At 45.5% G+C, this 17,340-nt stretch overlaps 1 protein-coding gene across 1 annotated transcript in view; it reads right to left on the bottom strand.

Moving 5' to 3' along the window:
* Positions 1 to 1,857, bottom strand: part of LOC129783652 (heat shock factor protein 5-like) — a 37,792-nt gene extending 35,935 nt beyond the window's left edge. Inside the window, 1 exon segment of the mRNA XM_055793644.1 lies at positions 1,275 to 1,857. Within this exon segment, the coding sequence (XP_055649619.1) occupies positions 1,275 to 1,857 (583 nt within the window).
* Positions 1,858 to 17,340: the final 15,483 nt, after the last annotated feature.

Consider the following 17,340-nt stretch of genomic DNA (forward strand, 5'->3'; position numbering starts at 1 on the left):
ACCAATGGTCTGCATTACATCAGACAAACCACATGTCACTGAAGTCTGCAATGACTCATCTTAGCCTTAACAAGGTTAACACCAAATCATTAATTTAAATGCTTCCTAGCCTCCCTACTGAAATAAGTTCCATCCCTTCTCAGATGCTTCATTTTGTCTTCTTGGTATTGCACGTGCAGTTCCACACACATCACGGAAAACACCACTTGAATTAGATGACAGTTCCTACCCTGACACAGTAACCAAGAGTATGGTGATACCCTACTCCGCTCTAAATGCCAGCCGGCGCTGCAGAGAGCAGTACCGTCAACTGCTTCTCCCCTTCTCCTGGTCGCACAGTCCTGCCGCTTCTCCTACACCGCACCTTACAGCTCTGCACCCATGGGGTGCATCACTCAGGCCCAAGAGCCAGTCACAAAAAGGCTATTAAAGTCTTCTCCGATCATTGCGCTGAACCAACATGTTGCTGTATCAGCTGCAAGGAAGATGACAGTTAACATGCCACCAAGGGAATGGGAAGCTGGAGTGCTCTTCTGGCAGCAGCCCAAGAGCACTGCAAAGCAAGATATTCACATCTTCCTTACACAGCGCCAACTACAAAGCTTTAGGGCCGATACAAAATTTGTGGAATAATCCTGAGGGCTCACACTTGTCTTGGGAAAACTCAGATCCTCTCAAAGAGGGTTAGAAAGAAAGAAAACACGTTCTAGGGCTTTTCAGCAGTATTATTTTCTAATTAGCTCTCACCTACTCATTCAACCTGTTTTAAAAACTACGTAGCTTGTGAATTCTTTTTCAGGAGACAACTGACAAAAATCTTACTACCAGGTCTTGTCTCCTTTGCACAAAACTAACAGGATGCTCTAGTTATCACTTCACATGACTCACTGTTTCACACACATTTAATGACAGCTTGTTAAGCATCCCTACTGATGGGCATCCTTACTGATGGGCAAGAAGCAGCAACGTTCATCTGGTAGAGCTGTGCCAGCTCCACAGAGATCGAGCAAGGGTGTTCTTAGTGTAGTATGCAACGGAGACTGTACTGTAGTCTACAGGCAGCCCGAAATACATGTGAACCATGCTACTCATGCTTACTGGCAGCAGATCTACCTGCATAAACAACAACAGCTTCCCTACACCAGGTGAACTGAGATGCCACCGGCAAGGACAGGTAACCCTTCTCCCTCAGGAGAGCGTTGATTTTCAAATCCCATGCCACCCAGCACTTCTCAAAAACCCACCAAGGCCCCACATGGCCCACTCCGACTCACCAGGCCTGTTGGCATTGCTGAGCGTCGAGGGCGGAGGCAGCGGCTGCCCGTTCAGCGGCATGCCGAGCAAGCGCTGGAAGCGGTTGGGTGGGCGGCTGGTCACATCCAGGCCCGCTGCCATCTTCGCCCTGTTGCCTTTCGTAAGGCGCTTCAGGTGGACGAGGAGGTCGGGGCGGTCGCGGCGAAAGTGGGGGCAGCGGAAGTGATGCAGGGGCCCGGTGCAGTTGCCACCGTTGCCTTGTCCACCCTCTGGGCCCGGCCCAGGCCCGGGCCCCACCACACTGCTCCCCGGCAACATCCCCACCTTGCGGAAGCCATAGAGATTGAGCTGCCGGATGAAGCTGCTGAAGTTCTTGGTCTTGAAGAAACCGGCGGCTGCCGCTGCCCCGGCACCACCTGGCTGCGCAGCGCCGGCTGGCCCGGCGCCCAGCAGCTCGCACTCAAAGAGCGGCTGGTTGATGACCAGCCCCTGGCCGGAGGCATCCCAGCGAACTGAGCGGCAGCGCGGGCTGTTGACCAGCTGCCACACTCTGGCGGGGAAGTTGTTGGCACTGACGGGGACGGGCTGCTGCGACGTGTCCATGTTGGTAGGTGGCACCAACCGCCGCGCGCTCAACCGCCGCCCCGCGCGGCCTCCGCTTCCCCCGCCACGCGCCGAACGGCACATGCCCCGCCTGTGAGGCGCTGCCCGCCGTGCGCCCCGGTCCCTCGGCACGGCACGACCGCAGCCCGGCCCCCCCTCAGCTCCCCCTCAGCCCCGCCAGCCCCCTCAGCTCCCCCCGTCCATTCAGCTCCCCAAGTCCCCTCAGCCGGGCCATGTCCCTCAGCCCCCCCATCCCCCTCCGCCCCGCCGGTCCCCTCGGCCACCCCCTCCGCCCCGCCGGTCCCCTCACCCCGCCGGCCCCTCAGCTTCGCTGCCACCAGCATCTCCCGTAGCTTCTGTGAGCGACCGGGCGGCTGAGGCCCGGGGCCGAAAGCTGCCGCTCGGGGAGGCCCTGCTGCCAGCCCAGAGCCGTCCCGGGGGCAGCCTGGAGGTCCTTGAACCACGGCGCGGGTGGGCGCCGGGCCGTGGAAAGCGGCTGCAGAGGGGGGAACACACGCTCCGTAGCCCCGCACCCCGCCATGGCTGCCCGGCGCCCCGGAACGGCACGCGGGAAAGGGGGCGGGGCCGCAGCGCCATGTGACACAACATCGAATCCCAGGGAGGGGCGATCTCGGGAAGGGCGGGGCGGGGGGCGGGTTCTGCTGAGCAGCCGGACCTGCCCGGGCCGCCGCGGCTGCCGCGGGGTGTGGGCGGCGGGGACGGGGGGGACAGAGAGGGGCACGGGCGGCGGGGGCTGGGGAGCTGCTCCATGTGCCGGGGGCACCCCGTGCTGGTGCATACCCCGCCGGGAGGAATGCAGCCGGCAGAGCAGGTGTTGCAAAGTGTCGGCTTAAAAACCTCTGGCAGTTCACAAAAGGAAAAGCAAATTTATAAAGAGTGCAGAGGAACACGGAACAAATCGGGAATTGTGTCACATTTGCCCTAAACCCACCCCAGACCTGTGCAGTTCTGATCTCCACGCCAGAACAGATCAGGTGGAGTTAAAATGGGGCAGAGAAAATCAGCAGCCAGGATAAGAACTAGCTTCAGCGGAAGGAAATACTGAAGAAGGAATCTTCAGAGGGGCAGTTATTGTATAAAAAGATAGGTAGTAAAGTTGTAGTTAGTGTAAAGGAGGCAAGCACGACTAATGGAGGATTTCAAATAGGAGAAATCAAATCATGTACTTAATCACAGAGAAACCGGGGAACTGATTGCCACAGGATGTTTTGAGTACCATAATGTGTTACTTGGCTAAGGGAGGGTGTTGGGGGGGTGCGTGTGTGTGAAGAAAAGAGAGAGGAAAAAAGAACAAGATTAGCTACATTCACAAAGACTAGAACTCTTAAAGCGGCACCTTTGTCACTGCGAGTGCTTGCACTGTGCGCTGGCACAGCTCTGAGGCGGTGCCTGAGCTGCACTGGTGCAGATCTGCCCTCTCCTCAGCCTTGTGCTGTCAGCTGTGACTGCAGGAACCAGCAGAACCATCCTTAACGCTGCAGAACAGGAATCTGCTATGAACCAACAGGCAGAGAAGAGCAGGGAGCCAGGGAAGGGAGAGTGCGGTGATCTCTCTCTGCTTGCATCTTGCCTACAGGTCACCAGCAGTGGCAGAAGAAAATGACATTCCTCTGTCTTGGCTGCCCTCAAAGCAAGACAGTAGTGAGAAGACTGAGCACCTGTGTGTTTTGTGAGCTCAAATATATTAACTTGACCTCAAATATATTATCTTGGAGTTGTCGTAAGATTTCTTAGCAAGAAGGTACAAAACCAAACCTCTTCTTTAACTAAAGTCATCCTTATTGCTTTGGTTTACAGCACAGCCCCTAACCACCAAGGCAAGTAAGTTCCAGAAAGGGGGCAAAATTGAATAAACTGATGGGAAACTGTTCCTATTTTTAAACTGAAAGTAATATCCCTCTGCTCTTCTGCATAGCTGAAGTGAGGAAAATGATGTTTGGGTGGGGTTGCTAACAGAGTTTCACACTTCAAATTAAACCAGAAGCAGAAATTTTGTCAATGTTGTCATCAAAGCTGAAATCCAGCACTACAGAAGGATGCTGCTTTACCCAAGGAATTAATGGCCTACAATTCTAGTAAGCTCATGCTGTCATCTTCTCAAGAGGCTTTGCATTTTTTTTTCCCCTCTGTAATAATTTATTCAGAATTACGTTGCTCAGTGTAAACAGCCAAAACTTAAGTAAAGCAAATCTGAAAAAGCCAGAAAAATGTCCACAAAAAAATGCTTCTCGGCATTCTTGAGGTTGTCTTTTGCATTACTTCAGTGAAATGAATTTGGGTTTCTTTCTCCCTGTGCAGCAAGAGTGCCAGAAGGCCATGACTACCTGATGGTGGGACAGGTGAGGTTTTTAGTGTATCATCCGTAAATCAGGGCAGAGCCAGCAATACGTAGTCCATAACTGAAATGCAGAGCATGATTCCCTAAAACTAACACACAGAAACATCGGTTCCTTTCGTACCACTGGCCATTCTTGACTTCAGCCACAAGAGTGGGTTCATTTGCCACTTCTTGGTCAGTGGGTTAAATTTGGTCCTGAGGACGTTAATCGTTACTTTACTGTCAAAGATTGTTATTAGCCAAGGTGATGGGAGCTGCAAGAATAAATAGCTTATTACTAATTTGTGTCATTGACATACGAACTCAGTGCTTTCCTTCTTTTTCACCCATGTGAACTCAAATTGCTGTTAGCCCGCACGCCCCTATTTGCCATGTACCATGGCAGTTACTCTCTGGTGTCTGCCTCTCTCACAGCTGTGCCTTTCTCTGCAGCTAGCTTTCTTCCTCCTTCCCTGCTGCGGGACACCAGAGATGTGTCCATTTTACAGACGAGAAGGTGGGCCTTTGCCAGAAATTCATAATCCTCTTCTGCCAGTGCTTAACCTCCATTCCAACCTTTTGTAGTAACCTCCTAGTTTTCTACATTTCCCTTGCCAGAAATTCATAATCCTCTTCTGCCAGTGCTTAACCTCCATTCCAACCTTTTGTAATAACCTCCTAGTTTTCTACATTTCCCTTGCTTATACATATATATAGAACAAAAAACCCCTACCAACTTAACTATGTAGATTACACATTTTCCAAACTGATTCTGCAGAGCTGAACCAAAATGTTATTGTTAGCTTGTCTACTGTATGTCAGGGCAAGGACAGCTGCATTTCCATGGAGTGTGCTGACCCTGACTACCATCCAAGGACATACCACTGTTAGTAAAGGCAGCACTTAATCCCTGGAGGGTTTTACCAGGTTAAGTGGAGGATTTTTCATCACTTGGAAAATGTAAATCAATGTGTGCTTTTGTTCAGCTGCCAGTTAGTTGAGGAAGTGACCAGTTTACATTATCAAGCCTGTAATTTGCAGAAGGCCAGACACGCTACGTACAGTCACCCTTCCTGGGCTGAAAATGTCCACCTCTAAATGCATAAGAGGAATGTACATATATAATACAAAGCTGGAAAATAACTGTTCTTACCATGATTATATGCATGTTAGATTTGTGAGTGGTAAGAAGTGTTGCTGTAATTATTTTCAGTTTTGTTAGGAAGATAACAAAGAACCGTTGAGAAACATTCCCTAGAGAATTAACATTTTGGAAGAAAAGTGATTTTTCTTACATTTTTTTTCTAGCTAAAGAAACAATTAGCTAGTACAGAAGGATGGCAGTACGAATCTTTGAGCTCCAGACCTCTTGTAACACAGCTAAGACAGAGTCTCATACTACTACATTTTAATTTGTTCTGAAACAACATAAGTAAACGTTGAGTATTTCTATCCATTTCATCTTAGTTAGGAAGGAAAGAAGGACCTAGATGCTTTGCTAATAAGTCAGATAAGACTAAACTCAAAACTGTTTTCAGATCTGACAAATTTTGGCAAATAATCTCTATTTTTAATTATGGATGGGATTAGGTCCGGAAGCACAAGCACAGTACAAGACAACGAACTTTCCTACTCAGCTGACTCATCTGAAACTATGGAACATGACAATTTTAGAACAGAAGCCTAAGAACATATCATCAGCCCATTTTTCTCAGTTCTGTTTTAAGTGATCTTTGAGAAGCATAGTTAACCTCTGTTTCATGTGTTAATACCGTATTAAATTGCCTTATTGCTTTGTGATGTAGAGAAACTTTGGTGTTGATTTCCCTGATTCGTTTCAAGAATGTTTTTTTCTTGTAAGCTTGAAAAAAGAATATTCCACTGAAATAAGTTGATTGCAAGGAGTTTCAGTCATTGAATCCCTAGATAGTCGTCTTTATGCTCGGAGGTTTTGTCCCACTTCTAATGGATTTTCAATGCTGAAACTGTTTCATTTAAAACTGTTGCTATAAAACATGTTAGAATTTTCTAATTTTGTTGCAGGATTTTTTTTCCCCCAAAACCTTTTTAAAAGCTGAGGTTGAAGATAATATTATTACACTAAGAAATACTGTAAAATATATTCTGAGACATTAGAAAGATTTCTACAAGATAGACCTGTTAAGACTATCATGCTGTCAGTCTGTTGCGGAGTGTTCACCAGTACTAAAATGACTGCATTTAAATACTATTATAAGTTACTGGGGTGTTTTTCCAGTGGGAAGAAAAATCCTTTGTGACCAAAATGTAAACCAAAGACCTATCTTCCACAAAGTTCAGAAGTCTGTGGCTATCCACCTGCACAGCAGTTCTGTCATCAGAGCAGCTTACCTAAACTCACCACCTGTTAAAGAGGGATGATGAACTTCTTGCTTCCTTTAATTGCACCCTCTATAAAACCGGTTTCATTTCACTCCCTGCTGTTCCCTGGTGTGGGGTCAGCAGGATGCAGACAGCACCCTTCTGTGCTGTGAATTGGGGTCTGATGGGTGAGCAGTCTGCGGGGGTAGGGTGGGGGGGCAGGAAGGGTACCGAGGTGACACCCCCCAAGCCCAGGGCACACTCGCTCCAAGGACAGGCAGCCCCCCTAAGTCAGCATTTGAGAACCAGAAGATGCTGGTGAGGGCTCTACTCCATTGTCTGTGGAGGAAAGAGGGTTGATGCCTTTGATGTTTATCAAGACGAGTGCTCTATAAATTCATGCTCCCAAAAATTCATGCACTACTATCGTGATTTTGGGGTGCAGAGCGCAGGAATTTAGTTGGTGGTCCTAATCCACCAAGCTAATGCAGCTTCATAAGATGCTATCTGTCAGCTGAGCTACGGTAGCAACGGGTGTGCTCTGGTCAGCCTGAGTTGCAAAGCAATTTGGCTAGATAAGCATCTTCTGATACAAAAAGTTTTAAGGGTAGGACAAGCCTTACATGACTGTTTCTTGTAATTATTCATTCACACAGATCACCTTTTTTGACATACTTTGGCAAAATTTTGAAGTGTTCCCAAGATGTAGGACAAGTGGCTGGATCCTAAGAGCATAGATATTTCAGATCCAGGTGGGTAAATATCTGAACTACTTCAGGCAAGATAAACCCAAAGTTTTGTTCCTCACAAACCAATCACAGAAATGAAAAATTACCATTCTTGTAATATGGCAATATGTAAAATGACAAACAAAACATGACAATAGGGAAGTCAGTGGCTTTGTTACATACTCTCATAATCTGGTCCTTAAAAGCTATCTCCTGGCTACATCATTGTTGCAGTGAAATTCATTGTTCTCTTTACACATCTTTGAAACTCTCATGTATCAATGACTATAAGATCAGAGTATGATCATCTTCAAGGAAGAGTTGGTAGCTCACTCTTCGCCAAGGCTGTAGAATGACCAAATCTGGACTTCTGCACACATTGTCAGGAATTTTGTCTGATTTTCTGTTTTGAGGGATGTGGGGTGCGGGTGTGTGTGTGTCGCGCAGAATGTGCTCTTAAGTTCCTCTACTCAGTTAATCCTGTGATCATGCTCAGGAAGGTCCTCCACTGAAGTCAGGGCAGGTACAACAAAATGAGAATTCTGGATTTGGCTTCGTTGTCCAAATTCACAGTGTCTGGGAGATGAATAAGCCAGGCTGATACTTACAATGATGCGTAGCCATTCTCAGACAGTTTAGCGTAATACGTTATGCCAAAAATCTTTTAAATATGCCAGCATTTGGACATTCATAAGGTTTTTAACAAAGAACTCTCTAAATGCATTTAAAACCATTTTAAGCCTTGTATCACTAACAAGAAGACCGGAAGAATTAAGTTGCTGTGACTTTGCATTAGTGGCCATGACAGCATACATTCAGTTCTGACATTTACTGTTGTTCCCATGACACCCATAAATACTGCATACAGCTAGCTGGCTGATCACACATTGCTTGTCTTAGCTGCTTCTATAATTTAGGGGGGGTTAAGTTAGCATTTGAAAAATAGAAACTCTTTTACATTTCATATTTATTACTTTGCAATCTTCAAAAGGAAAATCACCCCCCCACACACCATGTTCTGATCCATCCAGTGAAAAGTTCCTCAAGGACCAATAATTCCTATTGTTGTTAGTCAGTTCTCTAATATTACAGATTAATGTGGAATATCTTCTTCTGACTCCTGTTTGTGGCCTTGCCCATATGATTTCCTTCACGATATTTTGGGATGTATCATTTAATCATTCAAGGTCATCACAGACATTTTGCCTCCTGCAGCAGTGAATCCCACAGTTTACTTACACATGTTAAATATATATTTCCCAATAATTGTAAAACATGCCGCTTCTTTCCTTTTCTTTCTCTCCATTCGCACTGCCAAATGTTACAGTAAAAGGAACTCTAAAGCTTATTTTTCCTGCTACCATTTCAGCTAGTCCCTGTGTCTTAAAATCTTTGCTTTAGCAAAGCATTTCAAATACAACAGTAGCATTGAAGAATATAAAGATGTCATATGTTTGATTTTCCTCTGCTCATTTAAAAAATGTGTTATCTGTATTTTCTGTAATTTCTGGTGGAGGCTGGGCAGAAATCGATATTGCTATTTATGTTTGCTCCTACGGAGAGGTTCTGCCTACTCAGAGCACAGTAATTGTGCTCAGTAATTGAAGTATGGGATTATTTTAGGCTAATGTGTGTTTACTTACTCCAAGTTAAATTTCATCACTGCTACTTCTATTTCCATCTGAAATATTTCTTAATCCTCCATAATTTTTCACCATCTCTGCTGAAGCACTTCTCCAATAGTATTACTGACTGCCCTGTTTCTGTCTTCTTCCTTCCGCACATCAAATGTCTGGGATTTTTTGGTGTTATCTTAGAAGTTTAATTTGTATCTAATGCGGATTTGGACCATTATATCAGATACTGAGCCAGAGTCGTGTGGCTTTTGTGATGAGCAGTCCTGTCTCACCAACCTGCAGGTTCTAGGAGTTGACAAGCATATTGATAGGGGCTTGACTGCTGGTTTTTGGCTTTTGGCTTTTGGCTTTTGGCAAGGTCCTTCACCAAAGGCTCTTAAGGAAATTCAGACATTATAAGGAGGAAGGCAGTTGCATGGTTAAATAACTGGGTAAAAGACAGGGAACAGAAGATAAGGGTAAACGTTCAGTAAATGGTCAGAAGGCTGTTCTTCACCTTCATGAGCAACTTAGGAGTAGGTATCTATGACAGATGAGGTATCAATCTTTACAATAATATGAAGTTATTCAGGATGGAGCAACTGTCAAGGACTGCAGAAGCTGCTAACAAAACTGAGTAACTGTTTAAATGTATTTTGCACCCAGTTATTAAATGTGTTGCTTTATTTGCCTCATCTCATAAAGACAGAGTGGGAAAAAGCTCATAGGAGAACAGCAAAGATCACGGTATGGAGTATCTTCCATGTGAAGGAAGACTGTGCAGACCAGGACTCTTCAGCCCAGAAAAGCTCCAATATGTGACAGAGGCATATAAAACCATAAATAGCCAGAGAAGTTTATTGTTTATTTTCTTTCCCTGTGGGACAATTAGGGTTCAGCCAATGAAGCTCGCAGGAAGCAAGTTCACACTGAACAAAACAGGGTGAATCTTTATACAATATGTAGTTAAACTGGTGGAAAGCCTTGCTGTAGGATGCTATGAATGATGGCCATTTACACGATCTCAAGAGGACACTGTGTAAAAGCATGGACAGGAAATCCTGTTGAGCTATTAAATGCAAAGATTTTCCTGAATCCCTCTGGAGAGGTCCATAAGCTGCACATTCTCAGCAAGAGTGCATACCAGGGTGTCACTGGAGACTTTGCATCCCCAGGCACCTGCTGGTGGCCACGACTGGCAACAGGACACAGGGTTAGACACCGTGCAGCCATTTCTTATGGTCTGCTCCCCTCAGGACACTTGGAACAGCTTCTCTTCTTAAGCGACAGCAGATGTTGTGCCTAACTGATGATATCCCAGTCAGCAAAGTTACAAAAAGACCCGTCAGCTGTATATTGAGGCCAAGAAAGTTCAGGCTGAGACACAGGTTTTAAACACGTAAGGTCATTTCTGTTTGGAAGCCTTAGTCCAGCCACAGCACGCTCCTGCTCATTGAAAGCTTTGGAAGCAACTAAGATTTCCCTGTGGCTGCTGAGCTCAGCAGAACGGGAACGGTTTGCTCCTGCAGACTGTCCTTTCTTTTGCTAGCTGCATGCTTCCCAAATCCCTCCCTGCTAATGAGGGCCACAGAGAGGCCACCAGGACCCTTCTACTTGTGAAGGAGAAGTTGAGTAATTGCTGGCTGCATGTGCCCCTCTCTCCGTACCCTTCCCAGCAGGTGCACTGGCTCTTCCCTTGCTACGCAGCCCCTCCTCGCTTCCCCAGTTGCTGCATTGCTGCCCCTACCAGATCTTGGGAGCTCTCCCGATGTTGTAAACTGAAGGAGGGTGGCTATCCTCATTTCCCACTCTTGCTATTAATCCTACTCCTCTGGCCTTGTTGAGATACTATTTCCACCTTCGCCCTGCTGATCTCCCACCTTCCAGGGCCGATGTCGCCCATGCAGCCGCCCCTACCAGGCACCACTGCCTGCACCTGCCTGTGGCTCCTGCTGCTCTCCACAGACCTCACCTTGCCCCCTGTGGAACAATGGGGCTTGCTGGGCGGCTTTGCTTCTTTGCTCTGTTTTCTTCTGCCTGAGCTCTAACCGGGGAATTGTTCCTTGCTTTGTGCTTAAGGTTAAGAAGCTGAACTAGTTCCCCAGGTGTTCCTTATTGAAAATGTCCCAAACCCAAAAGTAGTTAAGTATTTATATGCCCCTTGTTACTCCTGAAAGCAAAAGGAAAACACACTTTCCCTACCATTGTCCCTGTTTGACATTTGCCATAGCAAAATTTACAGAGGAGTTTGGTGTATGGCCCATTTGTGCATCATATTTTTAATTTGGAAACACAAGAAACCCAAAGCCTCATTGCCATGAAAAAGTAATGCTCAAATCTGTAAGAATATAAACTATACTTTATAAAACAAGCTCTGCTTTTCTCTCATAGCTCCCATCTCAGGTTGCTTTCACTTGGCACTTAGTGATAAAATGGCACCATAAACTTGTTTTATGTCCTGCTCTGTAGTAAAGCACAGTGTAGTAGGTGGCAGACACAAGAAATTTATATTCTTAGTCACTTCACTGTGAAAGGTATTGATCACAAATGAGCAGTAGCCTCAACATGTCAAATTTATAAACAGCAGAGAAAATGGAGATGGACCAAAGTAAAGGTATGAAGAAAAGTTCAGTCTTTACCAGCCCCTGATGACTGATGGTGTGATTTGCCTCTGAATGGTGGAAGGGAGTCAGAGAGGGTCTTAGACTTTCTCTTGTGCTATCCTCCTGCAGATGGCTGGGCTCGGGGCTGGTGGATGTGCATGTGTTCTTCGCAGAACTCTGCAAGGGAATGCTGAGATGTGGTGCTAGAAAACATGAAGCTCGGTGCACGGCAAATGCTGTGTCTGCAGCTCACTGCTTGCAAGTCCCGATGCAGACGGAAGTGGAAGGGTGAATGATGCATCTGATACTGCAACTGTGACTAGCTGTGGCTTTGGAAAGAGCAGAAAACTAGTCATGCAGTAAGTGTGCCTGAAGCTTTGATCTCCCTATAAAATTATCACTTTTCTCCACTATTGAAATAGACGTACCACATACGCATTAAGCCAAATGGAAGAGAGCATTAGTTTTTGGACTGTCACTGTCTTTAAGCACCAGCAAGAAAAGAGGAGTTTCTTTTCCTGCTTCAGATACTACAGATTCTGTGGGACGTTGACATTTTCTTACAAGCCGTCTGTGAACTTACTCAAGAGAAGGGCAAGTTAATGAGGCAAACATTGTTTGCCTTAAGTGTCTGTTTCTCCTGTGTGTCCGGGGGCTGTGACACAGTCCTGCAGACTAAAATGCAACCCCCAGCAAACACTAACGATAAAAAAGGGAAGCAAACAGAAAAATACCTTACCATCTCAGAGATTTGCTTTTCCTTGCTCTTTCTTCTTACTTCCTCGGTGTTTTCCACATGAAATCCCGTGGCTTGACTGTCACATCACGGGCAAACAAGCAGGGCCGGTCTTTCACGTTCCTGCACTCAGCATGGTCCCCAAAGCTATTTTGATGAGAGTTGTGGGTGGGCGAGAGGGGTGAGCTGAGCTTGGGTGGCCGCTCTGGCTTCCAGATGAAGCTGGATCTCCCTGGTACAAGAGGCAGTCGGTGGCTGCAGAGCCTGGACAACTGACAGACCACCCTAAGCCCCTAACCAGAGAGCTCCAGCCATGGGAGGGATAATAACAGACACCCAGTTGCCTCCCTCTGGAAAACTAAAGGAAGAGGAAAGGCTAGCGCAAAGTTTCTGGAGGTCATAATCCAAGAGCTCTGGGGCATCCTGCTGTCAGTGGGAAGAATTAGTGGCTGCAGAAAAGAAGGATAAATGCAGAGGTCAAGAGTAATGTGGAGAGCTACACACACAGAGCAGAGAGGAGGGAGGGCAGACAGCCTGGAACGTGCCTGGGTCATAGATGAGCATGAACCAGGTTTTGGTTCGGCCTTGTGGACATCAAGAAAATGATGTGGCCCTGTCATATCCTGCACAGCGTGTTGTCGGTTTTGTGCGTTGCCTGTGCTGCACCTCTCTGGCCCTGACTGAGTTAGTGCACAGGCAGAGACCCCCTCTCCTGTCTGGCACGCCACATCCAGCACAGCCCGAACACAGCCTGCCTGCTTCTGGTTCTGCGGAAGCTCATGTCTTGCCTGTGTGAGACCGTCTTGGGAAAGCTGGCCAGCAGAAAAGGCAGTTTCCTAACCTGGGGAAGAAGCTGATAGAGCAGGGCCCTGCAGGTAACTTCAGTCAGCTTTGCATAGTCCTACTCAGCTTCTCCTCCAGCCCAGGATGAGGATGCACAGCAAGGTAAAGAGAGAGAACACAGAGCTCAGAACAGATAGGATGGGCTACCTATGTAGCTGTTTGTGCCTTAATGGCATTTGCCACCATGCAGGTGGCTGGAGAACCCAGATAGTGTGTAAGGCACCTTCTGACCTTCTTTAGTGCTGTGCATGTCAGCTCAGCCACATGCACACAGTCGTGCTTGCAGAAGTGGCAGGTTTGACATCCAACACAGAAGTACTGTGTAGTATCATTCTGTGCAAAGCCCATGGGTGAAATACTGGTATTTTGCCATTCTGGTATGTATCTTAGTGACATAGTTCTGCACAGTTGCAAACAGAATTATAAAATGGGTTTCTTTCTACCTTTTCCTTTTTTTTTTTTTTTTTTTTTCCTAAAGGTGTGAAGAAAGAAGTACAAAAAGATCGGGATGCTAACAGGCCTGTTGTCTCATCCCCTAAGAGATCAGCGGTAACAACCACCAGGCTCCATTCACCAGGTAATTATGAACCAAAACCCACTGCTCAGGGAAGATTTAAACTTGTTGACTTTGCATCTCTTGTCAACACACTAAAGGGAGACCTGCTATTAAGTGAGGACTGATTGTGTCCAAGGTTCATTAAGCTGGCTCTGAGTACAGCAGGCTTTATCATACCAAAGCATGAGCTGAACAGACTTTTGTTTTCTTTGTTACAACCGCGAAGTCATCTCTCCGTCAAAACAAAGAGTTGTTGCTATTACATCTTTAAGGTCACGGGAACATTTATGTTTATCATTACAATTTTCTTATCTAACAAGAGGACAGATAGGTATAGTGAAATAAAAGACACCTCAGATACCTGGAATGAGAGTATACTGTATATTGCCTGGGATCTACTCTTACTGTTTGCAGAGGCGCTGAATTTCCTGGGCTGTTTCTGTGCATGACTGGAAAAGGGGTTATCTATAGAAATAACCTTCAGAGTGCTATTGGGGCATTGTCAGCTTAGCCCTCAACATTGCGTACAAACACATGGTTTTAGCATTTCTGAAGAATACCTTTGCTTATTTACTAAAATGAAGGGAATTTCTTTCTATTTATGTTTCCTAAGTGTACATCAACAGATGTATAAGGTACCTAAAGGCTTTTCTAAGGCTGGCCTTTGGCTGATAACGCTTCTGAAATGCGTGGGCACGGTCCCAATGATTTCTTTGTGCTTGCAGTTTATCTCCTGTTCTGTTGCCTCATTTTTTAGACTCTTCTTAAATACTTCAAATGTCATCTCTACAGCTATATGAAGCTTGAGTTGTTATTATTATGGGGGGCAGAACCCCATGTTTCTTCATTTGATGGTAAAGTAAAAAAAATGTAGAACAGCTCTTTGGCTTCTAGAACATTCATCAAGAGTCTCTTCATGTTTACTAAACTCAAACTCTTCTTCCTCCTTCACGCCCAACAAAATCCAGAAAATGAGAGGTTAAATTTAATCTTCCCAGGCACCGACAGGATTCAGAATTCTCCTCACGAAGCTACTAGGGTAAAAACATGAACTTACCACTGTCTTCTGAATCATACAATTTTTAGGCTGTTTTGCAACTGGTGAGATCACCAAGAGAGATCCAAAGAAAAATTTGTTGTGCCGAGTGCCTGACCAGCAGCTCACCAGCATTTATAACAGTGGGACTCCAGTTTAAGCACCAGAACTGACTGTGGTGGTAGCAGCATGTTACACAACAGCTGATTTGCTTCCACTAGAACTGGAAAGCAAAATGAAACATAGGCGTATTTGTACTGCGTATTTCTGTTGTCCTAAGGAGGCCTGCATTTCCACAGGTCACTTAATGGTTTTCAAGGCTGAAATTTTTGGCATATCCTATTCGTAAGTCCTCAAATGTTGCTTCATTGTCATGACAGGTTGAGTAAGTGCCCTCTTTCCCACTGCACAGACTGATTTAGGATTTCTTAAGCTTGGCTGTCTGAAATTATGGCAACCTAAAATTGTTTATCACTGTAAGGTTCAAATAGGAAGGTAAACCTCATCTTTATTTTTTGAGAGTAGCCTTTAGCATTCTATGAAATGACAACAGCAATAACAGAAATAACAAACAGACAATGTTTTCACCTATTTAACAATTCCAAAAAACAATCAAAGCAGCCATTAAACAGGACAAGGCGTGAGTGTAGCTGGGGCTAAGGGGCAGTAGCACAGCCTTTCCTCCATCAGGATCACAAACTTGTGAGGCATTTACTCTTTGTGATAGGAGAGCACGTGTCCTCCAGGTAACTGCCACACCTACATGTGGCCATGAAACAGGCTGTAAAACTTTGAGTGCTGTCTCTAGGTTGTGTTCCCTCTGTTACTGGCCTCCTCACGTACAATTCTTTTAAATCAGTGTTGGTCTTTGACTGTCATGGAAATTTTTTTTAGCCTTGAATCTGATCTTTAGACTTTGGGTCAGTCCTCCTGCAGACTTGCAAGGAGTTTTGAGATGCAGAGTCTCATAGCAATGTCTATTTTATCTATTGATGCAATCCCATTCCTGAAATATGTGTATAGGAACAGGTGTACATAGATGCAGGTGCTCTGCATCCACTCCATTTTAGGATTGTGCTGTCTGTTTCTGACATCTGTCACTCTACAGATTGCTTGTTATCAGTCCTCTGAAAGTAATTTTCTCATTTTCCTTATGAAAATGTCCAAAATTGGACAGTTAAAGGGCAAATAAATTGCATTCCCCATCCAAATCCTCATGGACTGTGTTAATTGTGAGTATATACTTGTCATGTCTCCTAGTTCAAACACAAGTAGATAAAAAAGACCTGGGAGTTTTGAAGTGGATCAAAGGGGTTCAGTGATTATTTCAGCATACACGAGGTCTCCCCCCTGGTCCCACCATCAGCAAAAAGGACATTCAGGGTCAGGGCCAGCATCATTAATACATACCCTGTTTTGTGCAGAGCAACAGAAGGGAGACACGAATGGCAGAGTAAGCTTAGTAAGCTGCTTTTCAGACCCAAATGAACTGAGAAGTTCAGATTCACCCCTGAGGAGAATAGCACTATTTCATTTGCAAGGACAGCTTATAACACTGACGAGGACAACACAGAGATGTGTGCTTCAAGTGTTCCAGTGAACAGGAAAGCTAGAAAGATATAAGACAAAGCAACCTGATGGGTTTCTGTTTTCATTAAAACTGGACTGATTTCAAGAGCTTCCCTTTACACTTCTCCCTATGCCTTTTGTTGTAACATCACCACGCTGCCTCAACAACCCAAGATTTTTACACTAGAAAGACAGATATTTGTGGCCGTTGCTCCTATGAATCTCTTATTTTGTGATAATACCTACTGCCTACTGCCCAGCTAAGAGCCCCTTTACATGACTGGAAGAATCTGTAAGAAAATAGCATTCCTGAACAAAAAGGCGTACAGGCTTTAACTGACACGAAAATGGATAGAGGGCGATGGCTGTGCTGGTTGAACTCTCTTAATGACAGAAAGTCCTCTCTCTCTCTCATCCGGTATTGTAGTATTTAGGACTTGCAACATCGTAAAGTTAGTTTTGACATGTTGGGAAACCTGGTATTCCTCCCTACAAATGCCAGTCATGGGCACAAATTGTGTCAAAGGCTGTTTTGCACTCGTGGCTCTCTGCGGTTGCAGCACGAGATACTTGGGGTCATGAGGGAGCATCTCTGGAGCTAGTTCCCTGTAAGCTTAGCCTGGAGCCAGGACACAGTCCAGCAAATTGGAAGACATGCTCCCAGTGGCTCCATGCAAGTCAGGGATCTAAAAAAGTAGGAATATGCTCCTGGTGTATTGTTCTGGAAAAGCTATGCTGCTTCCCTGCCTGATGTAGTAAAATTGCCCTAAGGGTCTGTTTGCCCACCCAGGCCACCGTCTTAAAAATCTAAAATATCTAAAGCACATCTAACAAAATTACCTCTGGAGCAATGCTCGGCTTCGTAAATTGGTTCTAACTCATACCATTAGATGCATCTCTGTGGAAAGATTCTTCTGGGTTTTGGGAAAGGGGTAGGTAGTATCCACAGTGGAAGACTGTCCCCTGTTACCTTCATTGCTGACAACGAGTTGGAGACATTGTTCCTGTGTTGTTTTGCAGGAACTGCGTGCTACAAGACTGTAAGACCACAAGATACTCTTTTTTTTTTTTTCTTCCTTTTCTTTTTTCCCAGATTCTTCCGTACCCAACCCTTGCTG

This window comes from Falco peregrinus, chromosome 1, assembly GCF_023634155.1.
Source record: "Falco peregrinus isolate bFalPer1 chromosome 1, bFalPer1.pri, whole genome shotgun sequence".
In the NCBI taxonomy this organism is placed as follows: domain Eukaryota; kingdom Metazoa; phylum Chordata; class Aves; order Falconiformes; family Falconidae; genus Falco; species Falco peregrinus.